Source organism: Numida meleagris, unplaced genomic scaffold (assembly GCF_002078875.1).
Source record: "Numida meleagris isolate 19003 breed g44 Domestic line unplaced genomic scaffold, NumMel1.0 unplaced_Scaffold119, whole genome shotgun sequence".
NCBI classification, from domain to species: domain Eukaryota; kingdom Metazoa; phylum Chordata; class Aves; order Galliformes; family Numididae; genus Numida; species Numida meleagris.
Window position 1 is genome coordinate 510458 of NW_018362987.1, and position 26938 is coordinate 537395.

The 26938-nt window shown below is 40.0% G+C and overlaps 1 protein-coding gene across 24 annotated transcripts in view; it reads left to right on the forward strand.

The window, feature by feature from the left end:
- The window catches only part of PCDH15 (protocadherin related 15), a 736955-nt gene that overhangs the window by 459546 nt on the left and 250471 nt on the right, over nucleotides 1-26938 (forward strand). For all 24 annotated transcript variants that reach the window (XM_021381881.1, XM_021381890.1, XM_021381879.1 and 21 more), the window contains one exon: nucleotides 24060-24220. In XM_021381881.1, coding sequence (XP_021237556.1) covers nucleotides 24060-24220 — 161 coding nt within the window. The remainder of the gene's footprint in view (nucleotides 1-24059; nucleotides 24221-26938) is intronic.

The window sequence follows — 26938 nt, forward strand, 5'->3', positions numbered from 1 at the left end:
GCATATCGAGATCTACTCAATTGTCAAGATATTTTGGTTATTGCATCTAGTCTATTCTGCTCTAAGAACCTTGCTCAGTTTTTTTTTCCTTTTTTTTTTTTTTTAAATCACACCCTGTTGCTCTTTTCTGAAAATGAGGTTGATTGTATTGTTTTAAATGATGCTTTTATACCTTTCCCTCCAAGCTGGATGCATGGCTGCTTTCTGTTACTACTAAAATGAGCTGAGATGTTGGTATGTATCATATGTGGAATCAAGATTGTTCGTAGCCCTATTTGGAATAGGACAGGCATCTGGCAGAAGCAACAGGGCTTGTGAATGTTTAAACTGAAACATGTTTTTAGTTGCAGCAAAACTACTCAGTTGTTCAGTTATGAGCTGAACTGGCAATGCTGCCATTAAATCGTTGTTACAGGCACACAACCAAATAGTTTGGGGCATTTTTAGATGTTCGGTTTGATTATTATGGTTTGGTTTCATTTGAACTTCTGTTAGAACAGTTTGCAGCATTAAATTTACATGAATAAAATACAGAGGTCAGTAGCCAAGGGATGTGAATGGTGTAATGAATCAGAAATAGCCGCTGATATGAGAAAGGGAGGTGCAATAGGGCTGGCAGGTGAGCCACAAGCCCTTGAAGTGGCCAGGAAAGCAGGATATGTGTGCTTGCAAGGAACAAGCCTCTCACCTGGTCAGTTCTGCTCCCTTTGAGACTCCTCTTGCTTGTCTTTTGCTTGACTTTCCTTGGTTCTTAACCCCCCAAATCCCACTGACTTCAGCCATAACCAAGGAATGTTGAAGAAGACAAAATGGAGGCAAGAGAATTCTGTCATGTTTAGGCTAGAGAATGTGAAGAAGGAAATGGTAAGGACTGGCATAACGGTGAACAGCTGCAAAGACGAGTGACACAACCTGGTAAACCCTGTGCCTTCATCAGAGAGATCGAGCATAACTGCTCTTTGCCTCAGAAAAATGGTGTGTGTTGCACATAGAATGCAGAGCAGCAGACAGCAAAGCAGAGACCTGGTGGGTACAGAAGCGCTATTTGGGTGTTGCTTAGCTTGCAGTTTTGGACTATTGAGTAGAAATAGTTTTGGGGTTAAATATAGATTTCAAAATACAATGTGTTTCAGAAGCTTTGCAGGAAAAGTTGGAGCAGAATTGACCCTTCATACTGAGTGCACCTTTGCTTGGTCCCTGAGGTGTCAGTTCCTAGTTCTCCAGAACAGAATTAGGTCTCCTACACTCATATTCACCTGAACAAAATACCAGTTAGCTTCTAAGCCTGTTTTACTCAGGAATATACTGGAAATGGCCTCAGTCTTTATTATAGAAGGACAGGATGGAGAGGAAAAAGCTGGAATGTCCATGCAGAATTACTTCTAGCATTATTTGCCTGTGCATTCAGCTGTTCTGTGCTTCCCAGACAAGGTCGATTTTCCCTTGGATGCTCTGACCTTTTCAAGGATGATCTCATGCAAACAGAAAAAAAACTAACCATCTTTTGTTCGAACATGTCAAAGTGAAGGCCAGTGGTCGGTGCTCAGAGGCAGCCAGCAGTGTTTAGCTGGCACAATAACAATGTCCCAAGATACAAAAAAATTAAGGCAGTAAGGGGACATTGTGTGAGAAAATGATTTATGTCCAAATATAGACTTTTCTTCTTAGTAAAAATATGGAGTGCTTCATTTTACAAGTTATTCTCATTTGTAGTTTTTTGTTATTTTATGTACTTGGGAGGTAAGAGGGGAAGTAGTACAGTCTATTAGAGAATTTAATATGCAGTACAGCAATATAGTTAATGGAGAGAATGGGTTACAGATTTATGATACTGTTCCTGTAGTAAGTGCCATGAATGCAGTGCTCTGGTACGGTGTCACTTTCAGCAAGAGATAAGCCCATATTCCTTCCAGCCCCTTCCTCAGCTTTTTCTCAGGACAGGTCCCAGGCTCTATGCACTGTTTCTTGGTTTTGCTTGATTTGGTTCGTACTCAAATGCCGTAATTTTCAAATAGCTGAGACAAGATTCTAATAAGAAAGGACATCTGAGAGAGGATTGCTGTGTGCATCTCCCTACCCTTGTTTCTGGCTGCAGTTCCTGAGGGGTTCAGTTGTCCCAAGGAAGTCAGGCAGAGCTCTGCAGGGTGTGGAGCTGCCCCAGGCTGCTGTCACAGCTACGCATCACGTGTCTGCATGCTGTGGTCTGACACACACAGAGTCACAGAATCACAGGGGTTGGAAGGGACCTCAAGAGATCATTGAATCCAACCCCCTGGTAAAGCTGGTACCTTACAACAGGTTGTACAAGTAGGCATCCACACAGGTCTTGAATATCTCCATAAGAGACTCTAGCACCTCTCTGGACAACCCATTCCAGTGCTCCGTCATCCTTACTGTAAAGATGTTCTTCCGCATGTTAGTACCGAAGTCTCCTGGTACACTGTGATTTTCTCATCTTCTGTGATGATCAGAGGTGGTTTAACTGACCCAGTGAAAGAGATCTTTGTCAACACTGCTATAAGACTAGGTAATAAGCTGTATGTGTTTTCCTTTTGAGTTCATGGCTTTCAGGGTCACAATTTAATTAAGTCACCTCTGTATTGCGGAGGTAATATTATAATACAGTAATAAGCATGTCATCTGGAAAAATGAAGTGTTTTAAGGAATAGTGACTGTTATCACATTTGCATTTAACTGCACTGCATTTACTATATTACGCTTGTGTTTAATTAACCTTATTGCTTAATTTCAGTGTTTAGTTCCACTGTCTTTTCCCTAATTACATTGTTAGCATTTGGACATGGTTGTCATTCTCCTTTTCTCCAGTAACTCTATCTTGCCTGGTTGGTACTTCTGCTTACTGGCAGTGCTCCTACAGAGGGATCAAATAAGTTATTGTTGCTCTTTTGCGCAGTCCAGCTGATTCAGATCTTTCAATGCTTTCTTGTTTGGTATTGCTTACGTAGTAGCAAAGTTGTGTTTTTCTTCCTTTACTGAATTCTTTCCCACTTCTCAGCTTTTTAACTTGAAGGCATAAGAGCTATGGTCCCTTCTGCAGTTAGAGGCTAGCCAGCATCATGTACAGAATTAAAATGACATCTCTGGTTCTCTTCTCTCAGTAATGTGTCTAAGGACAACGGGGTTTTGATTTAATACTTTGAGAGGGCAGATAGTGTGGTTTGTCCACCGTGATTTGTAAATGTTCTTTAAATGCAGTGCGTTTCAATGAGTATCTCATGTGGGGGCTATGGACCACATCTCCTGTTTTTAGATAGTTTTCATTTGTATTAAACAGCCTTTGAATGCTTCATGCATGTCTCCTGTGAAAAATGAGCAAGTTTGAGATTTGGAATAACCAAGTAACTCAGATGAGTTTGTAACTACTTAGCTAATTTCCTCTTTAAAACCACTTATTGAATTTATTAACTTTATTATCGCATGTGAGAATACAGTCAAAACGTGTTCATGGAGATGTGCTTGGCTTTAGCAAGTTGGGTACTTCATAGATTCCAATGTTCCCCTGGTGTAGATGAACAGAGGTATACTTCAAGAGACAAAGTATTTTTTTTCTGGAAAAATACTGAGCTAGGAACTCCAAACACCTGAAAAGGCGATCTTGGTGGTGTCAGGCATAAAATAGCAGTGGTTAGGAGAGGATTTGACCGATAAACTTCTTGCTGGAATGCAGTTTTGTTTAAAGAACATAGACATGTGGGGGATTGGTTCTGTGGTGCTGTTTGCAGTTGCTCAGGCCGAGCAGCTTCCCTCTCACAAGATCTGATTTTGTAATAGTTCCTACCCTAATTAGTAGATTGCTGGGTTTATTTGGGCTGTACAAGGGCTGCTCATAGGAACTGTGTGGGACAGCAGTATCGCCTTGTTTATGTCTTTCTCTTGTGTTCACTTTTTACATACTAATGCAATTATGGTTGGATCCAGATCTGAGAATAATGTCAAGCCTTAGCTTTATTTAAAACCTTCAGCTTTTCTCCCATGTTGCTTCAAGTTCCTTGCCTTTGAAAGCTGGAGAAAATGAGGAGAATTGTACAGCTGAAGATTCCAGTACACACTGTGGCCAGGTATGCGTTTGGGTCATCAGAGAGTGAGCGATGGCACCTGGAAGCAATGTGAGTGATTAAAGCTAGGATTTAATTAGTTGCTTACATTTGGAGTGATACCTGTTCTGAGCCTGTGTGCTCTCATCTGTACTGGTAAATGAGTGGTGCAAGGACCTTTCCTGCAGCCCTGAAACCAACTGGCATAGTTGGACCATGTCTGCACTGTCACAGTTCTTGGCCTCCCAGCCTCTACTGCACCCTGACCTGGGCAGTGACAGCTCCCCAGCTGTGCCCAGCTGTTGTTCAGGCAAGAGGTGGCTGACCATGACTGAAAGCATCCTGGATACCATGATAGCCATGGGCCAGCACTCAGCATTGGTCTCAGTGCTCCGGTCCAAGCTGTGGCACTGGTTCATCCAGGAGGAATATGCAAAGCTTACACAGAAGACTGGTGAGTGGGTGAGGGCTTATTGCCTCTCCTCCCTCTGTTTCAGGTCTGCCTTGCAGTGATTTGCTTGGCAGATCTGCAGTGCTGGCACTCCATGAAAATGTGAGATCCTTATTTGCAACCTTTATTGGATACCAGCCATTTACAAAGCAAGTTGGCATCTATTTTTGTTTCTCTTTTTCTATGCAAACAAAGAACTTGTACATCAAAATAAAGGAGATAGAAATGATCTGTTGTTAAACTTGACAGGGGTTTTGATTTAATATTGTTGGGCTCTGTTCCTATTTTCAATTAGCTTTGAACTCTGCTCACATACTGCTGTTGTTCAGTATTGCTGTCAAAAAATAAAATAAAATTGCAGCAAGTGCTCAGAAAAGACACAAACCAAGAAATACCACTGAAAGAAACATTCAACTGCTGAAATAATTTGCTCCTACCGTGTGTTGCTGGAATTGCTTGGTGTAGATAAAAGCATGCTGTGTTTGAGAAAGCAACAGAAAATATCATTAGCCTTCTGAGACCTCTTTCACAGGATGCTCTTATTTTGGCTTATTCCTTTTTTTTTCTTTTTGAAGTCCTAGAGTGTAAATGCTTTTGTTTCATAGTTCAGAATGAATATCATGAGGATATGATAGAAATGAGAACATGAAGGAGATTCCACTGAAAGTCAGGTTTTCCTGGGCGTAAAGTGCTAGTGGATTTTAAAGGATGCCAAAACCAACTTTTGTCCCTGAGATGATAGGCAGGACTCTTCAGCAAACATCTGACTGTGTGCAATCATAATTAAATTGGATGCAGAAGAACAATCAAATCCTTTGCAGTTGCCAGTTACTGTCAGTGTTTTGCAAGTGTGATGGCTTGTGTGGATGCTTTCTTTTCCCTTTGATTTCACCTTCAAAAGTGTTAAATCTATGCCTGTTGTCTCTTTTTATGTGGACCTTCTGCAAAGTCATATTAAATGCACTATTTTCCCATGTTACAATAGTAACATGTAGTAAAGTAATGTTACAATAGAGCATTTGTTTGGTGCGTCTCTGTATTCTCCACCCAAAAGAAGGGATCTGGACATTTTAGTACACATATTTCTCCAGTACATCTGTCAAGGCATAATGAAAAGGCTTTACCACAAAGAAGGTTTTTTAATACTCTTTGTTTTTCTAAATTTGGCAGATATAGAATCATACAATCATAGATTTATTAAGGTTGGAGAATACCTCTAAAATCACTGAGTCCAAACATATATGACACAAATGAGACAGAATTACCTTGGGATGAGGCCAGAAAGTGTTCAAATCACTTATGCAGAGGTCTAAGTAGATAATCCGAAACTACTAACCTTGTATTTCCCACCACCTTGACTACGTTTCTGGGCTGTATATTTGCTTAGTATTCAAAAACACTTAAACATTTCAGTATCTGTGTAATAAGATATTCTTTTAAACTTTTACACAAGATGATGGCTAATCTGTTAGTGATGTTTTCAGTGAAAGATTTCTCATGACCATGAGCCCCTGGGGAGATATTGCACAGAGCTGGCAGAGGGCTGACAAGCTGTGGAATAGGTGGTCTGTTAGCTCTGAAGACCCTTGTGTTACCTGATAGGAGTGAGGAGGCTGAAGAGCTGCGATTATTTCCTTGGGTAAGGGAAGTCAGATGTTACAGTAAGATTGTTTCAAAGATGCATAAAAAGAGCAAGATCAGAAAAGTTTGTTGGTCACACTTATGGGTTTTGCAATGAAAGCTAGCCAATATCTGTGTGGCTGTGTGGCAGTTACCATACATCTATAGTGCACACATAATCCTGGTTTGGGCAGCACATGTGAATCTGAGAAGATGGGTATTTGGGATTTTAGGGTTCAAATAGCTGTCCCCCTCCCCTGAGATGCAATTACAAAAAAAAAAAAATAAAAATCAGGGCGGTGTCCAGCCAAGTCACACTGGTCCTACACAGGATTAGGGTATGCATGCAAGATGGCAAGCTGTCAAGTGAGTTTGTTTTAAGAAGTTGGCCTTCCTAGTTTGCTGCCAACTGCTTTGCAGTGAATGAAGTAGTGCACCTTGCTTAGGGCAGACTTTGCTTCCTGTTGCTTTTTTTTTTTTAAGAAGTCTAAAACTGTTTTTTACATAGTATTGTGTCTGGTAAGGATATGCTGGTTCCTTTTAAAAAGTTTGTCTTTTGAAAGTTGCATTTATTCACCATCATGGGTCTCAGCTCCCATTCAAAGACATAGATTGCTGCCATGGATAACGTAGCAATGCAACTACATGCAAAACCACTAATGAAGCTTCTTTCACACGTATTAAATGCCCAGGTTTTGTTCTAGAAGTTGCCAAACAAAATAGCCAAGAAACTCTGTTTCACCACTATGATAGTAGATAGAGGCAAACTTAAGAAAATCAGAAAGAAAATATTGAAAATTATGAATAATTGTGAATGATCAGTGTTTGAAAGTCAGTGCTGACTCTGCTCACTCTTCTGTTGCCTCTTAACTGACTTCTTTAGAAAGAGCAGATCACGCAGTTCTGGTGGCTTGGCCGGTAGTGCTCAAGAAGGAATCTGAGAGCTTCTGGAAGTTGCATGTAGTCAGGTGATGATTTTGCCTTGTAAGTTTGTCCTTGAATAAGTGAAAATAATACAGAAATAATTGAACACCATCAGAGCTGCTTTAGGATAGCCTTCACTGAAAGTTCTATTGGAAGAAATGGCATAAAATACAGTTCTACAATTCAAGCTTCCATAACTTCCCTTGTGTTGTGAAGTACTGCAAAAGAGCGGCTTGCTCCCATGCCCTGAGCGCTTAGGTAACCTACTACCTAGCTGAAATTAAAATAAAAATGAGGTACTGAAAGTTTCGATGGGGAAAGTCTGAACTGTTTTGTGCTTAAATTCATTATAAAAGAAGTCAATTTTATCAAATCTATTTTTAACTACCATCATACACATAAGCTGCCACCAGAAATTGAATAACACCATGACCTTGAGCGTTGCTTGTCAAAACAATTGTCAAAGGTGAATTAAGTTGATTGCTTTGGCTGTCTTGTCAGCTGAATCTTTAGAGCATACAAATGCCTTGAATATGAATTACCAAAACAACAACAAAAAGATTTTATCAGTTGTGGCTTTTTTGTAAAGTATATTACCAGAATTTGTATTCTGAGTCATAGAATCACCAAGGTTGGAAAAGGTCTCCAAGATCATTCAGTCCAATTGTCAAGCTACTACCAGTATTTCCCCAGTTAACCGTGTCCCCAAGTACAACATGTAAACCTTCCTTGAACACCTCCAGGGACTATGATACCACCACCTTCCTGGGCAGCCTGTTCTAGCACCTGACCACTGTTTTGGAGGAAAAAAATTTTCCTAATATGGAACCTGAACTTCTCCTGGCAAAACTTGAAGCCATTCACTCTGGTCCCATTGTTAGCTATGCAGGAGAAGAGGCCGACCCCCACCTCGCCACAACCTCTTTTCAGGGAGTTGTAGAGACCTGTATAACGTCTCCCCTGAGCCTCCTTTTTTGCAGATCAATGAAGCAAAGTTTGTACAACATAATTGCCTATCACCCAAGTGGAACATATAGATCTGCTGTATAAGAGACAGCAGTCTCAGGACTGATGCTTCCCAAGGATGGGCCATTGGTAGCAAAGCGATGACTGTTTTGCTGCTGAGTTTCACAGGCACATCCTGGCAGCAGAGAAACAGTGAGTTGTGGGAATCTTTCTCTTTTCTTCTCGCTAGAAGGATTTTGTGCACTAACTGGTTCAGACGTCCTTCTTGTTTCCCTGCATGTCCTGATTCTGTCTGTAGTATCTCGAGAGGCTCTGGACTCGGGATCTTTTTGTTGATCCAAGATTTCACCCTGGAGGTTTCCAGCTGCGACCTTGAGCAGGTGATCTGGGGAAGTGGATGACATGCCACTATGTTGGGGCTGGCTGTGAGCAAGGTACTGGTGGGCTCAGAGATGAAGTTTTCTAATAATGGAGTTACTAAATTTCTTGGTTGTGTTCTGAATGAGTGAATTGTGTTTTACTCAGTAGCTTGCACGTGAGCAAGTTTTCACAGGGTGAGAAGAGGTATGTCCCTGATGTGAGTCAACACTTTGCTCCATTTCAAAATCCTGCTCTAAAGAGGCAAGATGGAATTATTACAAGGTGCAGGAATCTTTAAAGATGCAAAGAGATTCACCTTCAGCTGTTTATTGTCATTAAAAATAATTGTCTCAAGACAAAATCCTTGTTTTATTAAGAAGTAAGCTCAGTTGGTTAAACATTATGAAGTGTCATGTTATAGCAAGATGTTTGGTTGCAGCTCAAGTCAAATGGTACCAACTGTGCACATATAATCATAAGTATGTTTTATTGTTTCAGTGATTTTGGCATCATTACGCATTGAGGCCTCTTCTGTTGCTTTTGGATTTTGCTGCAATAGCTTGATAAAGCAAATGCCTGAAGTTTCCATTTCCTTAGGGCATACAATTGAACAGCAGAAATTTAGCTAATCTTAAGTCTATTACTTTATTCTGACTTGGCTTTTCTATTTCGAGAACTTTCAGTTTACATACAAAATCAAATGCTGTAAATTCTCTGAACAGCCTCCTCCAGTTGTTTCTTTTCAGTCCGCTCGATGCTATTTTCTTTATGCAAAGACCCGTTCCAGACAGACTTTCATTGTGTGATTTCCCTTAGGAAAAAAGAGTAAGTCTGTCTGAAAAATCAATCATTATTTGCATGGTAAGTGATGAAAAGGTTAAAAACCTCATATTACACTTGTAGGCTGTTTACCTTCCGCTTGGGTCTTGGGGAAATCTGGAGCTGTTACCTGTCTCTGGGAATAGTGGGGCTTTAGCTAAGGCTTTGGCTCTTTTCCTGATGACCACACTACTGCTGCCTAAAACTGTTTATAGAATGGAGCACTTGAGTGCCGTTAAGGAGTTGTGGTTTGAGGTGTTAAGGAGGTCAGCACTCAAGACTGGAGGGGCAACAAGCAGAACAGTGTAGAACTTAGTTGAATGTCCTCAGAGAGGAGAAAAATGCTTCTAGCAAGGATAAAGAATCACGGAACGGGTAGGGTTAGAAGAGATCTTAAAGATCATCCAGTTCCAATCCCCCCCACCATGGGCAGGGTTGCAACTCACCAGCTCAGGCTGCCCAGGGCCCCATCCAACCTCACCTTGAGCACCTCCAGGGGTGGTGCATCCACAACTTCTCTGGGCAGTCTTTGCCAGGGCCTCACTGCCCTCTGAGCAAAGAAGGTCCACCTAACCTCTAATCTAAGTCTCCTCTCTTTTAGTTTAAAGTTTCTCCCTTCTCCAATCACTATCTGCCAGTGTAAAAAAATCAGTTTCCCTTCTGATTAAGCTGCCTTCAATTACTGGAAGGCTGCAATAAGGTCTCTCTGGAGCCTTCTCTTCTCCAGGCTGAACAAGACCAGCTTCCTCAACCTTTCTTTGGAGTATTCCAGCCCTCCGATCATCTTCGTGGCCTTCCTATGAACATGCTCCAACTGCTCTGCATCTTTCTTGTGCTGGGAGCCACAGACCTGGCCACAGTACTCCAAGTGGGGCTTCATGAGGGCAAAGTAGAGAGGGACAATCACCTCCTTCACTCTGCTGCCGCCCTTCTTTCGATGCAGCTGATATGGTGACCTTCTGGGTTCAAGAGCACACTGCTCACTCAATTCCAGCTTCTCATCCATCAGGACCCCCAAGTCCTCCTCCACAGGGCTGCTCTCAAGGAGTTCTTCTTCCAGTTTATAAGCATATTTTGGATTGCCCAGATCCAAACACAGTACCTTGCACTTGGCCTTGTTGAACCTCATTAGGTTCAACCTTGGCCTTCCCTCATCCCATATCTACATGCCTGGAGATGTATAATGCCAAATATTTCTGGTTTTCATAGTTGGTAGATTGGTATGTCTGCAAACAACTGTAAGTTGGTACCAGTGATATAGATCATCCAGATTGTGCGTTCTTGATTATAATGAGAATAGAGTGGAATGGAAAGACATTAGTCTAATACTTGCATTCATATGCCCCTTCTAATCCATCACTTACTCTTCCTGAGTTCTGTATTCTGTTGCAAAACCACTGGTGTGATTTTTTTTTTTTAAACCATTTTTGGAATTTTCATTACTTGAGATGAAGTCAACTCATTGAAGTTTATGCACAGTTGTAGGTTATAAATGTTCCTGTAGACTTACGTGAAATGGTTTTCTTATCTTTCTATAAATTCTCGAGGAAATAATGGTTTCCCTATCCCTGTGAAGGGAATGCTAGGCAGTATTACATAGAAAGCTTAAACATAAAAAAAAAAAAGTGACTTTTCCTCTGAAAGCACACTCTTACAGATCAGCGGAAAACAAATTTCAAAGACAGAGGCTCCTTTTGTTGTTGTTCTGCTTTTGGGCTTTCCTGTCATTTGCCAGTTGGGGTAATTTCCTCCTTCATTGCCACTTCTGAAACATCATGTGAAATAGGGGATATATCATAGCAATAGAATATAGTAAGGCTGAATAATGAACAAGTGTTGTGTCCAATCTTGGCACAGGTACAAATTATGTGAGTATTCCATTTTTTGTTTGTTTGTTTGATTCGTTGTACCTCTTCATGCACACTCAATTTGCAGCTGGGAGGCTAGAGCCAAGTCTGGGCTAAGCAGTCAGGTTGGTTCAAGGGTTTGGAGAATATGACATTAATGCTGTGCTTTCCCTGTTGCTTGGGGTGCACGAAGAAAATCCAAGTTCGCTGGCAGTGTTGTTTGTGTTTTTGTCCAGATGCTTCTACGTAGAAATAGAGGATGAGTAAGCATCAATAAGCTGTGCTTTTTTCCTCTTCTTAGTAAGGAAAAAACAGATGCATGTAGTTATTACAGTGCACAGTAGATGCATAGGAAATACTGAATAATGAATTATGCAAATAGCTATAAGCAATGTTCAGGTGGACCTGTCATAATTTTAATAATCCAACTTCAGAGTATGGTAATATAGGCACCTGCTGCTCCTCGCTGAACAGTAGGCAAACAGGCCCTAGGATGGCTCCAAATTAAGCTGAAAACATTCAAGTCATATAATTCACACCTTCAATGGCCAGTGCCTGATCACGGTGTTCCCAGCAGAATGCTTGATCTGTTTCATTATTTATGAATTCTTGAGTGTTTAAAGTGTAAATTAGACTTTTCTAAACAGAAAACCAATAAACCTTAGTGTTAATTTGCTTGACTAATGGCTGAAGGAATTGGAAAGTAAACAAAATTTGCAAAAGCAGTGTTTAATATGTATTTGTGATCTGACAAACTGTGAAATGTGCCTGAGATCTCTAAAACAGATTGCCTGAATATTCAGTTCTCCCAAGGAGATGTGATGAATGGCCAGCTGCCCTGCTCTCCATCTTTGTGGTTGCATGCTGAAACCCTCATTTTGATCAAACAGTGTGCATTTGTATTTCACTGATCGAAGACCAACTTCACGCATATGCCTGCTTCCTGTTTATCAGTCTTGCTTGCCTGTATTTAGACCTCAAGTCCCACCCTATTTGCACAGTCCCAGAGATGTATTTTGATTTGTTTTGAAAGATAGATGTCTTATTTCGGGAGGCAAACTTAGCCAAAGCCTGGCTTCTCCTTAGTGACAAAAGTCTGTATTTACAAAGTATGTTTGCCAAAATCTAAATGAAAATCGGATGTTTTTATATTTTGTGCCATATGGAAATAGAAATATGGTATTATTTCAGAAAAACTATAAATGGAAATGAAATGAGCAGGCCCTTTGACTCAAATGTACCCCATGTATGAAGGAGCTGATCCTCAAGAGAGAAACCCAAGTCGAGGAGGAGGACCTGAAGGATTTTTGCTTTGTGGCTATGTTCTGTCATTCTGAAGCTTTTCTTTCTTGGGAGAGCCAGGAACCCATCATTGCTCCAAGCTGGATGATTCTTCCTAAGTTGAGGTTTGGGGACTTGTAGGTTCTGGCATTTGGTAGGAGAAACCAAAAAGCCTCAAGTGGCCCTAACTGCAGCCCTCCCTGCCCTAGAGCTCAAGAAGCTCAGGAGCCACAGGCTCTCTCTTTGCAGATCCTCATTCTCTGAGGGGGATTTTGTATGTTTTCTGAGTGTGTTTGAATTGGCCTAGGAAGCCACAGGTGCTGGCTCATGCTTTTCTGTGTACCTGGTGTGTGTAGGCATTGAGAACCTTGTCATGTGTTTCCAGCCACCAGGAAAGTCCGAGAAAAATAAGGCAGGTCTCTGCTGCAATACAAACAGGTTTTAAGCAATGTTGGTCAAAATAGACTGAGAATGTGTTCAGGAACTTAGAAGTTGTGTTATCAGAAAATGATAATAGTGTCTTTATCAAGGAAACTAAAGGACTGCCAATATAAACATTGTAACATGTGCTCTGAAGTTGTCTAAAAAAAAAGTCATTAGAGTTGGCACTAAGTTAATTCAGGGACACTCGCATCTTTTCAGCAGTATTTTTTTTGTAAGTTGTATTTCTTTACCAGAATTGTCTTTCATCCAGAAATGTTCACATAGGGACTGTGGCTGGATTTCTGTGCACTGGGACTTCCCAGAAGATGGCTCCGAACTGGGACTCAGTTGTGTGCATATGGGCTTTGCTGTATCTGGGATGTGTGGGACTTTCTCACTTCTGAGGAGCTTGACCATATTGCAACAGATGCAGTAAATTTAAATCTGAAGTGTGTTATGCCAGAAAATAGTTGGTACGTGTGTCCTGGCTCCGTGATCACACTGCTAAGCCTTGATTCTGCTTTGTCCTGGCTTGGCATTTCCTTGGCAGGTGAAGTGTGAATACAATATATACTAATGTTCATTAAAATGGTGTCCATAAAATAGAAAGGATTTGAAATAGAAATGAGATTGACATTGTGATAATATATTTAAATGGGAAGGCTTGGATACCCTTGGGAACATCGCTTCTCTTTTAAATGCAAATCATTTTGTTTGCAGGTTCCTAACATAATAAACTATGTACATAATCAGAGATTTTGTATTCCCAGGAGCTCAGTTCTAGCTCGTGTATACATGAACTTTACTAATATATACATTTTTTCCCCCCCCAAAAAAAGTACCGAACAAAATAAAGCCAGGAGTTTGCAACATATAAAGGTGCAATAAGCTTACTTTCTGAAGTGTTATCTTTCTCTTTCAATGCAAAAGCTAGTTTGCTCTGTTTAGCACTGTGGCAAGAAGCTTCCAAAATTCATTATCTTTGAGTAGTTTCTGTGCCACAACACATGGCAGAGCACAGTTGAAATTCTGTGAGGGTCTACTTACCTGTGGGCACCTTCTGCTCCGAGGTTTCCCTGTAGCTGTTCTCTGTTATCTCTGACTGTTTTGTAAGTCAAAGAGTAACTTTCCAGTTGTGATATGCATAAATTTGACCAAACTCAGAAACAGGCCCTGTGTGTGAATGGAAGCAACACTGACCAATGTTTCTTCCAGCTCTCTCAAAATACCAAGATAACCTAGAGTTGGCAGTGCTCTCCTCCAGCTCCAGCTGTAGAGATATTTTCCTGATGGAATTTATCTAACATCTTCCTAAAGACATCCAGTGCTATCAGTCTCTTCTAAGAAGCCTTACGGTTGTTCTGGAGCTTAAGGGTGAGGAGCTCGTACATCTGGCTCTTCTTTCAGTCCCTGGCTCCAGGGCTACCATCTCCAAAGTAGGAGTTGCAACTGCCAAGGTATGCCAGCTTGTCGCTGGCAAAGCCTTTGCTGCTTTCAGGCAGGGTAATTGAACTCTCCCTTTGAAGGACTCATCCACAAAGGGGATTGTGGTACTGATGCATTTCCTTTCTCAAAAGATGTGCAACTTGCTCAGGTTCCAAATAGCAAGGTCCTTCAAGTGACTGCATTCGTACATATCCTTGTTGATGTGCACTGTCTTAAAATAGAAATTGCCTTCAAGAATTGCCATTGCCAAGGTCTTCTTGGAAGTGAGATGAGTAGCAAAGCATATGCTGGAATAGCCCCAAGACTTTCTATCTCACTGCTGACTGTCATATGTGCATTTTTATTATCTCTGTGTTGTCTTGTAAGAAGAATATTTTTGTATTATTTTTAAGTTTCACGGATATTGTAGCCTGTGTATTTTTTGTATTGATTGCCTTTCCATTGTATGTGTGGATACTTTACAGGGTAGCATGTTTTGTTAATGGTAAATATTTCTCTGTCTGTACATGGTGTCTCACATGAGAGCAGCGGTCTGGGAATACTTTTTCAAGGTTGGTAGCTTTTCTGTAGGTAATGGAGAATCTTGTAATCTGGTTTTAGTCCCATTCACTAAACGAAAAATAAAAATAAACTAAAAATAAGGCACAAATGAGGAATCCCAAGGTTTAAAGTCTTGAAAATTTTGCTGCAGTAGACATTTTACCCATGTGAATAGTCCCTTGAGCAAAATAAACCAAAACCTAATCACTGTATGCAGTCGTGGGCTTTTAAAAAGCTTTTGAAGTAGTGTTTGTGTGATTTGTAAATGCCTCAAATGTCTCTTTTATACCCGTCAAGCTGTTAAGCCTTTGGACAAGGGAGATCTGGAACCAAGGAGCACATGGATGAGGGAGTTACAGTTCACCTTAATTTGTCAAAGTAGTTTTGTAATTGCACTTAGCAAAACCTGTGTTATGCAATGAGAGGAGGGATTCTTGCATGAATAGATGAGCAACAACAACAACAAAAAAGAGCAGCGTGGCTGATTTTCACAGTAGAGGAAAGTCACTAGTGAATTCCTGCAAAGCTGCGTGCTGAGATCTGATTATTCAACATATTTATAAATTTTCTAGAAGCAGGATGACTGGATTGTCTGGCTAGGATGTCCAGAGAAATTAAAAAAAAAAAAAAAGAAAAAAGAAAAAAAGAAAAAAGAAAAGGGAGAGGGGAGAATGCAGAGAACTTTATTATTGAGTGAACAGGAGAGGCAATGGGAGATATAAAGTGGTGATTCACAGAAATGAGAAGTGGTGCCTATCAGGCAAAAAGTTGTTCACAGCTTCACATATGAAATAACTTCGAAGTGGCTATTATTGCTCCGAATAAAATGTTACAAATTATTAGAAGATCATTTTATTGTTCAGAGCATGATTTTGCCACTAGATAAATGTATCCCTTTAACACTGTGTGTGGGTACAGTCAGGTCTTTTCCATGAGGATGAAAGGAAGCTGGAGGAGACCCAGAGGAAGGCAGCAAGAATGATGAAAGACTAAGGGCAACCATACTCAAGGAACAGCCATGTGGGCTGGGATCCTTTGTCCTCCCTGAGAAGAGATTAGAGATGTGTACCTCTATTGACTAGCATGCACTGGAGATACTGGAGGATATTGAAGTTACCAGGTTGAAAGTTCAGAAGAAAAATAAGAAAGAGCACTGAGTTTATTTGTAGAACACCTCTCAAAAATCAGGGTTTGATGGACTTATTTATTTTATCTCTTGAAACCAAAGTCCATCCAAGGTTGTTAGAGAGATAAAGGTTGTAGGAACAATCTCCCGAGATTGTAATTATTAAGAAAAATAGGAATGACTCCAGAAGGGGAAGCTTTTGAAGATTACTATAGGAAAAGAGAGGTTGATCTGTAGTGGAAAAAATCTTACTTTCTCCCACAGTCTCCTTGTTTTGCTTTGCCAGGTGCAGTGCAGTATGTTGTCATACATCTAGTAGAGGACTTTTCGGACCATGGTCTTATCCAAAGAAGATATTTCTGTGGTTCCATGTTGCAAAAATACTGCTAAATGTGGAAAAAAAGCCTTCAGTGTCATTTAGAGACTCCTTTCAGTGGCAGCACTGACTGAAGGGGAGAACAGAATGTGTGTAGCAGAAAGCTTTGAAGCATGGGGCAGCGATGGAGTTGTTCAGCTGTCAGTGATGTGGGTGGGCATGCACAGCAGCGTGCTGAGCTGGTTACAGGAGAGAAATGAGATGCTGGAAACTAGTGTGGCCACTGTAGCAGGAGGTAGGAAGCAGCCAGTGCTTGCTCACGTGCTCTGGGCAGAGAGCTGTTTCTTTTTCCCATTTACCTTAGGTTGGTACTGTAATATCTGGAAGCAGTACTCTGGATTTTGCTCTGGGTAGAGTTCAGGTCCAGGCTGGCTGGGGCCCTGGGTAACCTGACTTAGTGGGAGGTATCCCTGCCCACGGCAAGGGTTAGAACTGTATGGGCTTCAAGGTTTCTTCCAACCCAAACAGTTCTTTGACTCCGTGGCAGTACTGTGGAGGAATGCACTGTTGAGAAGCAACATGTACAGCCAATCGATAGATAGAAGTAATGAATTCTGTTGGAAAAATAATGTATTGCTGTGTTAAAAATCTGCAAACTTGCGTCAGTCCTTGGATACCAGCATGCTTTACCTACATAATTCAAGTTTCTCAGTACTAAGAGGCCTTCTGTCAGATGCACTTGAAGAAAGGGAATAGAAGATCAACATCAGCAGCCTCAGCATGGGGCCCTGTGGTGACCTTCCCCCAGAAAAACATTAAAGGAGGAGCAAGAGGACCCCCTCTGAACCAGGCAGTCATCCTGCTGCTGCAACCCCAAGCATTTAAAAAAAGAAAAAAAAAAACTTACTGAAAAAAGATTTCTGAACAACTTCTTTCATGTTTCCCTTTCTTAAGCTTTCAGAATTCATTGTTTTCACATCTTTCCCATAACTGTGTGAGGAACGGTGAGACGCTTGTTTTTGTCTGAAATGCTTCTTCATTATCGTAATTTTTCAGAATGCATCCCTGAGCAAATTGTGTAGGATTTTACATGAAATAAGCTTGCAACTTGTAAGCTTTGTGCCCAGCCCAACCCCTGGCTTCCTTAGCACCATTTGTGAGAGGACAATACCATCTCTACAACCTGTATTCTTTTTATCTCTGCAGTGTGATTCTTAGTGTCCCACAGGACAGGCATATGTATGATCTGAAGTAGCTGTGATCCCAGTGGTGCTGCCTTTCCCACATGAGGAAGCATCTTCCATCATCTTGCTGCATCCTTTCAGCCTGAGGTAGGAGTTGTTAGTGCTAGACCTATGTCATCACGCTGTCTAGGAAGAACTAAAACACCTTAGCCTGTCGTGGACCTAAGCAGGTGCTGTGCAAGGTCGTAAGGATAGACCTTTTCCTTGTAGTACACAGATTCTTGCAGTTACTCAAGGTGGGGAGTTGTAAGGTTTTAGTGGGATGACCAGGACTAAAGGCCTAAAATCTGAATTTCTTAAACTTCTACTTTGGCCAAAGCAATGGGCTACTTTTAGCTACGCTCTGTAATTGTTCAGAGGCGCAGAGCTGGAAGAGAGGAAATGGTCCAGAAGGTCAGGGAAATTATCTTGAAACAACCGTGGAAGCTTTGGGGATCTCTGCTGCTGATACAAAGTGAAAGAACTGGAATTCTCTGATCCCACATGTGGCTTTACAGAATCATCTTACATTTTTGTCCAAGAATCTACAAAATATGCGTAAGTTGAGGATAGTGTTCAGAATTTAGTTCTGCAATACGGTTTTCATTTTCCTTTAATTTCTAATTTATCTCAATTTAATCCATCCTTTGCTATAGATATACACCTGGATATGTAGAAAAATAAGTTTATAATCCAGGTTTTGCTATGAAAACTGTAGTATATCAAAGCAAGCAACTACCTTTTCAACTGATCCATCTGGTGCCTTTCTATAAGAAATTAATCTCCTTGTTCAAATTACTTTACAATCATTTGCAGGCAGAGGAAAGAAGACTGAAGACAGAGAAATTTTATAATGCACATTTGTTCTGTCTGAAAGAAACCTGTCGTACTGCATGCTGAGTAACCACTGCTGGGGAGTCACCAAGTGGAGGAGAAACCACTGGGTGCATTGCAGGTGGAACTCATGTTTTGGAGGATGTTGTCAGTGGCCCTGAGAAGACAAAGGTGGAACTTGCACACAGAGACTTTCCGGAATCTCTCATCTCTTTAGGTCTCTCTAACTTGGCCAACAGAAGATGTAAGCAGGGAGGTACCAAGAAGAGTGTTGTTCAACCTTTGGTAGAATGGTAGAAGGTTTCTGACCATGTGGTGTGTCTCACAGTGACTTTCCCAGCTCCGGTGAAGATCTTCATGTGGACACCAGCCCAGCTATGGTTCATTTTCACCACTACCAAGTCTAAGCTTGTTGCCCACAACAACTGTCTCAGGAATTCCTTGTTTCTACAGGGCTCCCAGTTCTTATTATTTTTGCTTGGTTGGTTTTATTTCCTTTTGAATATACTAAGTGTGGGGAAAAAAACACTGTTTTGGAATGTGGTCGCAATGAGTTATCTTCCATCTGTTGACTCTACTTGGTGCTTGACCTCACTGTAGCTCAAAGAGTTGAGTACCTGTATGTATATGGCTTTGAACTGCTATCTTTTTTCGTTTCTCTTTTGTAAAGTGATCTCCTTTCCTGTAAGTCAATACGTAGTTTGTCGTGTTTGTCATTTAATATACTTGTGCCTTTGTGTGGGTACAGTGCGTAGGATAGCTGGCTCTTCCCTAAAGTCACTTCTTCCGTATGCATAACATGAATAATTATCCCAGGCTAAATATTACAGGCAGAAAAATTCACAACTTTTGTTCCAGGCTATAGAAAACATCCTGACTTTTTTTAATGTAAATTCTCCCCGACATGTTATTGGACTTGTTATATGGGCTTGATTAATATGCTAAAATGAAAAATATGTTCTGTGTGAACAGCAAAATACTATTTTTGATTATGTGTAACCTTTTCATAACTCAGTCAGTTGAAGTAGCTGCTAATGTAATTCAGTGATGTCAGAGGTTAATCATGCTGTTGCAAGAGGTTTTATCTTTCTGTTATCTTTAAAAATAACAAGTTTCAGACTTGTCTTGAAGGAAGGATAAATACATTTGGATGATAGAAACCTCAGGCTGAACTTCTGTCTCAGCATCAGACACTTCTCTTCAAGCTTCAGCCACACAGCTTGCAAGCACTAAGGTAGTTTTTTTTGTCTTTCTGTCTGTTTTCTACACTTGAACATAGTTGGAAGCCCATCCAGTATGGAGCTTGTGGAAGACTCTGTGCTCTTGTCTACAACAGCCTTGTGATGATAAGATTTGTCCAGTTTGTATTTCATGTTTTTTGCAAAAACACAGCTTGCCTAATCTGTCACAGTGAGATGTAACTCTTGATCACTGAGTCTAGTCATCTGGTATATGAAAATCCTCAGTCCTTCTTGCAGGCACAAAGTCAGGCCTTTGGATGCTGCACTACTGCACCCCTTTGGTAGCTTCAGTGTGGCGGTGGTAGGAGGAAGATGAAGAAGTTCTTGAAAAAAACTCAAAAGATTAAATAGTCATTGACCACAGGCTCATGAAGGGAAAGTCCTGTTTAGCTCAGGGAAGCCAGTGATTCTATGATTCTGTGTAGTCTTTTTGGATTTTGGCAAAGGTTTTCATACTGGCTGTCACAGTATCCTTCTAGACAAGTACATAATATGATGGGTGAATGATTGGCTGATGACTCAAACTCAAGGGTAAAAATAATACACAGTAAATGGGGTTACATCAGGCTGAATGCCAGATACTAGTGGGGTTCTCAGGGCTCCATTTTGGGTTCAGTTCTCTTTAATGTTTAATTTGTAAATTTGAAATAATTCCAATGCAAGTAAATAATCTCCTTTTTTGTTTTGTAGTCTTTGAATTTTGGAAACTGATGCAAATGTAAGTACTGAAAGCTAAGCTCTGCAGGTTTTATTCAGCTAGATCCTGTTTTCTGATTCATGTGCTGGCATGAGGCTTATTCCCAGGACAGTCATAATTCACTGGCTCTTTATAAAAAGAGCTTTGCTGGAACATTCAACTACAAAAATCCCAAGATGTGTCTAAATCATTTAATAAGTAAGTTCTCTGTGAGCACTAAGGGTCTGCTCTCTTGAGTAGAGCGTAAATGGCAAATTCTGTGTTTCATGACTTCCTTGCGTCTGAGTCTCTTGTAATGCCCTTCCCGTGGAAAGATCACCTTCTGCTGAGATTAATGAGTAAAGACAAAACACTTGTTATTTCAGTCTAATGAAGATTTTTAGCTTTTGCATTCCTCTCAGAGGAATAGTGTGCTGTAAAACTATTGTCATAATATTTACAAGTAAAGCAGCAGGGCTTCGTAAATTTTATTTTTGTTGGTTTATTTTGTAACTATCTATCAAGTAATTCCCAACAAGTTCAGATAGCATTTATGAGTAAATGTCATTATTTCAGAAGAAGAATATTACATATGAAAATAACATTGTTCATTTTTGGTAGATTGTTTCTGTGTTTTTGTTGTTGCTTTTAGCTAGCAACTCACTTGACTTTGATCCCTTGAGACTAATTCCTTCTAATCCCTTGCCAATTTGTATAATCGTTCCACACGACACCTCAGGGATCATCCAGTGTCAGTGGAGGTGAAGAAGCGGTCCGGTTTTGGTCTCCACACAAGATGGAAAGCTGTTCTAAATATTGCTCTACTTGTGCTGGCGTGAAATCTTAACTTTCACATCAGTTTTTTCTTAATTATCCAGCAAAAAAAAGCCATGAGAAAACACTAATTATAGCCTCAGCTGTCCTTATCAGTGACCTCTACATACAAGACCGAAGTATAGGGAATTGTGCTGAAAGGGTATTGAACATTTACTTTTCTGGAGCATAGATGAGATATGTGGAACGGGCATTTATATGGACCCCCTCCATCCTCACTGTGATGTGCAGGATTCTTATTCAGGTGCTCTCCATGGACTTTGAACAACCATCTCCCAAGTAGTGTAAAACCGAATTTCCAATTTAGTTCCAGGAGAAGATATGCTGGTTTTCTAACATGGTAAAAGACTTCATTTCTTCTAGAACATTGCTTAGGCTTTTCACAAAAAGATTATGAAAGTTATTGTGTTAGTGTATTGCAGATATCAAGGGTTGTGTTTGCTTTTGCACGTGAGTGTATGGACAAGATGTCCATGCAGTTGCTACAGAGTCTGCACATAATTGGGTTCATCATTAGTAGTTTAGCTCCCTGGCATTTTTGGCCAAGGACAGAGGCAGGATGTAAGAACCAGGAGAGCAGTTAATTGAAGGAAAACCAACACAAAAAACACAGCAATGTTGGATAGTATATTATAGAAATAATACTTTAAGAATGGGTTTAAAAAGACTTAGTGGTATGCTACTATCTCTCAGAGAGTATGAGTGCCTTATGAATACCTGAAGAAAGCCCAGTCTGTTTTTAAGAATAGAAGAATTCTGTATGAAAACCAAAGAGAAGTATTTTGTTAAATCGAGCAGATAACTTTTATGGAAGGCAACAGGGGAGAGACAAATTGAACGCAGAATTCAAAGCAGTGAGGTCAGTTAAGTAGCAGTAGCGTACTAGAGACTATACAAAATTCATCATCACATCAAGATTCTAAGTTGATTAAATATTAAAAAAAAATGTAATTGGAATAGCTTTTTTTCAGGTACATAAAACATTTGAGTCATTGTTTGATCTCTTTAGTCCTTTGCTGAGTTTGACCAAAGCCAGTTTTCTAGAAACTGTACAAAGGAGGATGAAACCTCCTTGGTGCAACATGTCAATACTGAACAAAAGCTACCTACAAGGGCTGCTCCGAAAGTAATGCTCTCTATTTTATTATGTTGGCCTATGACATCAGAGGTGAATGGTAGTGGTATGGAAGTAGAGGTTGAACCTTCCCACCAGTATTCCATTTTGTTGCCATGTGACAGATGGCAGCAGAGGGACAGTTTGACAGAATGGCGTTTGACAGAATGGCATCTGACGTGGAAGTGCAGTTGAAGCAATGGTGTCATTGAATTCCTCCATGCAGAAAAAATGGCTCCCACTGACATTCATTGATGCTTGCTGAACGTTTATGGAGACCAAACAGTGAGTGTGAACACAGTGAGGTGGTAGGTGGTGCGTTTAGCAGTGGCAACAGCAATGTGAAAGACAAACCATGTTCCAGAAGGCCATGCACAGCTGTCCTACCATGAAATGAAGAATGTCTTGATCAGCTGATCTATGTGAACAGACTAAAGGTGGTGACTACGTTGAAATATAGTGTTTTGTAGCTGAGAATTTGCTCCATCAAATAGTGTTGCTGTGCTCTTTCTATCTGTTGTAGTTTCCATGGAAATAAAGAGGAGGCATTACTTTCAGAGTGACCTGTGTACAAATGGCATGTAGTAGAATGTTTGCTATATACTACTGTTTTACTGCATGTTCCTCCATGTTCAGGTGTTGCAGTCCAAAGATGTAGCCAGAACTTAGATTTAACATTCAGGTTTGAACACAAAGACTGTATTAAAAGCAAACACTCCAACCGTTATGGTAGTAGTGGTGTTTGTTATCTTGATTGGGTTTTTTTTGGAGGGGGGAGGCTGTTTTTGGGGCACCTTTTATTCAGATGATCCCTAGTTTTCATTGCTGACCTTTCTTTTCATCGTTATTGTATCATTTATATAATAATGAGGGCAATGAACAGACTGGTGGATTTGATTGGTAATTGAACATAGAAACATAGAACCATCACGGTGTTGGCAGTCAGTCTGTTTTTCCTGGTGAAATCCTCTTTCTGTTGAAAATGGTGGTGATCTATGGAAAGCTGTATGCTGCTTCAGTTCTGCTGGCTTGGGGTAAAATTGTACAGTGCCTATCGCACAAGAGGTTCCATCCTAAAACTTTTTCTCACATGGCTCTTGGGGTTTTTTTCTTCTGACTTGAAGACTATACTTGTTCTGAAGTTACTGATGTTTGGTGGTGTTGTTACTGTCATCCCTAAAACAGTCATTTCAAAATAATTGAAGAACTGTTATGATTGTGTTTTCCTTAATAAAACTCTAAAACGATAAAAAGACCAATCATTAGTGTTACTTTTGCAAATCTCAGGCTCTGCAGTGAAACATTTGTGGTAGTTAGTAATGCTTTACATTTAGAAAGGAAACTGGAATGTTTTAAAGAGGAAATGATGTGTGTCATGGATACTGTGAACTGGCTAGCCAAGCTGTTGGGTGGGACTTCTAACTGGCATGATGGGACAAGAGAAAAACAAAAAAAAGCACATGACGTGTTGAAAAGATGTTTGGTATTAATTGGTATTAATTAGTATCCCATTTGTCTTGTTGAGGTTTAAGAGAGCTTTCTGTGGTTGTCCTTTTTTTTTTTTTTTCCCTTCTTGGTGTATTGCTTTTGCTACGGAAAATGCATTTCCATTTTGATTTACTTTAGTGCATTCCTTTGAGGTAAGATTGGGTAATGATTAATCAATGAAGAAAAAACTCATAATTTTAAGCAGATATCCCTTCTTCAGAGTAGGATCTCTTCTTCAACGTAAGTTATTGCACATTGTGTATTCTTGTAATATTGTATGAAAAAACGTCAGTCTCAAAGGCAGTTTTTTGTTACAGATAATAAAGCTCAGACTTTAAACATCACCCAAAACATAAAATGCAGCTTCCTAACTAAGGTTTCTGGTATTTTTTAGTGTTGCTATTGTTATCAGAATACATAAAAAATTGTTAATACATGCATAAAATTCCTCCCTGTGTGCCATTTGTTTTTGCAGGCACAATCCTGGTTGACAACATGCTGATCAAAGGGACAGCAGGGGGGCCAGACCCCACCATTGAGCTCACCTTAAAGGACAACATCGATTACTGGGTGATCCTTGATCCCATCAGCCAGAGGTTGTATTTAAACAGCACTGGCCGAGTTCTGGACAGAGATGTAAGTTTGGAGCTTGTGGTTTGTTTTCTTTTCTCCTTATAGACATTATTTTCTGAATCTGTGTGTAATTACAGAATGATAGTGAACACAAGAATTGTTGGAACATAGTATGTTCTGTCCCCAGATAACTGTAAATAGAATTAATTCTTTGTTAAAACTTTCAACCATGATAGCACGGTGAAACTTGGTCGCGTGCGTGAAAATTACATGTAGGCAAAGACAAGAGTAAAGACAAGAACAAATGACTGTGTATTGGCAGAAATAGACACAGAACCAAACTTGATTTTTTATTGAATTAAGAGGATTTTTGCTTTGCTGCTTTTGTCTGGGACATGAAGTGCTGTTCACCTTGTATCCCTTTTACATTTAGTGTCTTTTACACTTGTGAAAGCCTGCTCCAGCTGTGTGCATTAGCTTATGAGATGTGAGAGAAAGCAAAGGAGCTATATATACTACAATTCACATCTAAAGCTTGATGGGTTCAAATGAGAATCTGCTAGTTTAAGGGGGGAGGTTGTTTGTGTGTTTGTTTATTTTGAAGACAGCATTAAATTTGCGTGGTATGCTTTTTCCTATTAGCATTAAATGAGTATTGTCAGGCCACATTTCATTTTATTTCTAAAAATACAAGATGAGGAGTGTTATCTATGCCAATTTCGTTTGAGGGAAATGCTTTTTAAAAATACAGATTTTTTTTCACTGTTACACTGCAGCATATACTACAGTTCAGCAGAATCTGCAAGAAAAACTAACTCACAAATGACTGTAATCAATGCGTGTCAACGGTTTACGGGCGTTCGGCCCAGTTCCATGACGAGGGGGACGGGGGATCCACGGGTCCACGCCCCGGGAAAAGGGAAAAGGGGAAAAGGGTAAGGAGATGGCCCTGAGAGCAAAGAAGGAGATGGCCCTGAGGAGAAACAAACTAATTTACCAAATAAGATATCGGAATGCGAAACAACACACTATAATACAATATAATTACAATTTAAGCTGATAAATCCAATACAGAGAGAGAGAATGTCCCAAAATCAAGGTAGGCCTTACTCTACTACCGACGATAAGACGGCTGGAGAGCGAGGTGCTGCCAAGACGAGAGATGGGCGGAAAAGGGACGAGGTCTTGTGATCTGCAAGTTTTTATACTTCGAGCTTTTATCTTTTCCCTCTGGCTGGAAAATGGTAACAGAGGAGCAAAGTGCTGTGGGGAATGTAGTAGTCCTTCTCTTCTGAGAACCAGGTACATTCACTACATGATGTTATGATGTAGAGTACCAATAACCGAAAATCACAAAACCATGACAGTGTGGAAAGAGCAATTTAAAGATCACGTAAAGCTCCCCTTGGAGTGCATCAGTTTGTTTTATATTAGCTTGATAATTGATTTGTCTTCTACATTTATTCTGAGGCGTTCTCGAAAACATCATGCAAATGTATTGTTATTTCCATTTATTTTTTTTAAAGCTAATTAAATTTAGCTGAGCTTATATTAGCTTTCATTCACAAACTATTTTAACATGTGAAGCAAAGGAATGCAGCGCAAAACACAGTGGAATGGACATGATGGGACAAGGAAATCCCATTGCATCAAATGCTGAACACCCAGCTGCCTTTACAGGACTGGTTTAGTAGCAGTCTAGCTAAACTCATAAATTACACTATCATGAATAAAGACACTTTACAGTGCTGTTTTTTGCAAGAAGTAGACTCAAATCATAAGGAAATAAAGGGACAGTGTATATTGGCTTAATTTACATAAAGGTAATATTGTTTTTCCATCAGTTTTTAGGGGATAAATTCCTCATTTTTACAATGAACTAAAACTGAGAAAAGCCTAGTATTTGGAGAAAGAGGAGTATATAAGTTTTGATCCCTAGTACTACAATGCTGGGTAAAATTACTTATGCTTGTTTAAATGTGTTAGAATATGAAAAGAAAAAATGTAGTTTAGGATAACTGATATTTTGGGTGTGATCCCCGCTGTACCTAACTTTTGGGGTCTCAATCTCAATTTAAGTTATGTGTTAAAGAATATGAAAGCAACCCATGATAGCTCAACCCACTGATCAGTTGAATATGTTAACCTTATACCATGGACTTGATTAATATGGCTTTTATCTAAAGGTTGTTTCCAACCTTCGGAAGCAGAGCTGTACAAAACTTTCAATAGCGTGTGCAGGTTTTGTCTCCCCTTTGCGTGTTTAACAAAAAAAAAAGCTGCATTTCTCATCTCTCAAGTGAAAATGACGTGAATCCTAGTAGTTCCAATAGAATTTGGTTTTTCATTAACTCAATCCTTAAAATTAAATTTTTGATTACAGAGCAGAAATTGGAGTCTCAGTCACATATGGAGCATCTGTGATTGCATGCAATATGTCTGGATTCCCTTCCCATTTTTCCCTGGTATCCTTGCCTGTCAACCCTCTGCTGATCCAGATAACCTGGTCTTGTTTTTTTAATTACTTTTCTTGAAAGAAATTTATTAGATTCCATTGATTGAGTTTCACCAAGAATGACAATACATTTTCCAAGCAAAATCAGATAGAAAGACAATTCTACACTTTTTTTTTCCAAAGCTTCAAGCACTTAGGAAGGATGAACAGAGATGAATCAGAACTGGAGAGGAAATGAGCTGCTGCAGTGTGTGAGAATAATTTGTCCCTAGTGTGATTAAATATAAATTGTGCTATTAGGTATTTACATTCATCGCCTCTAAATC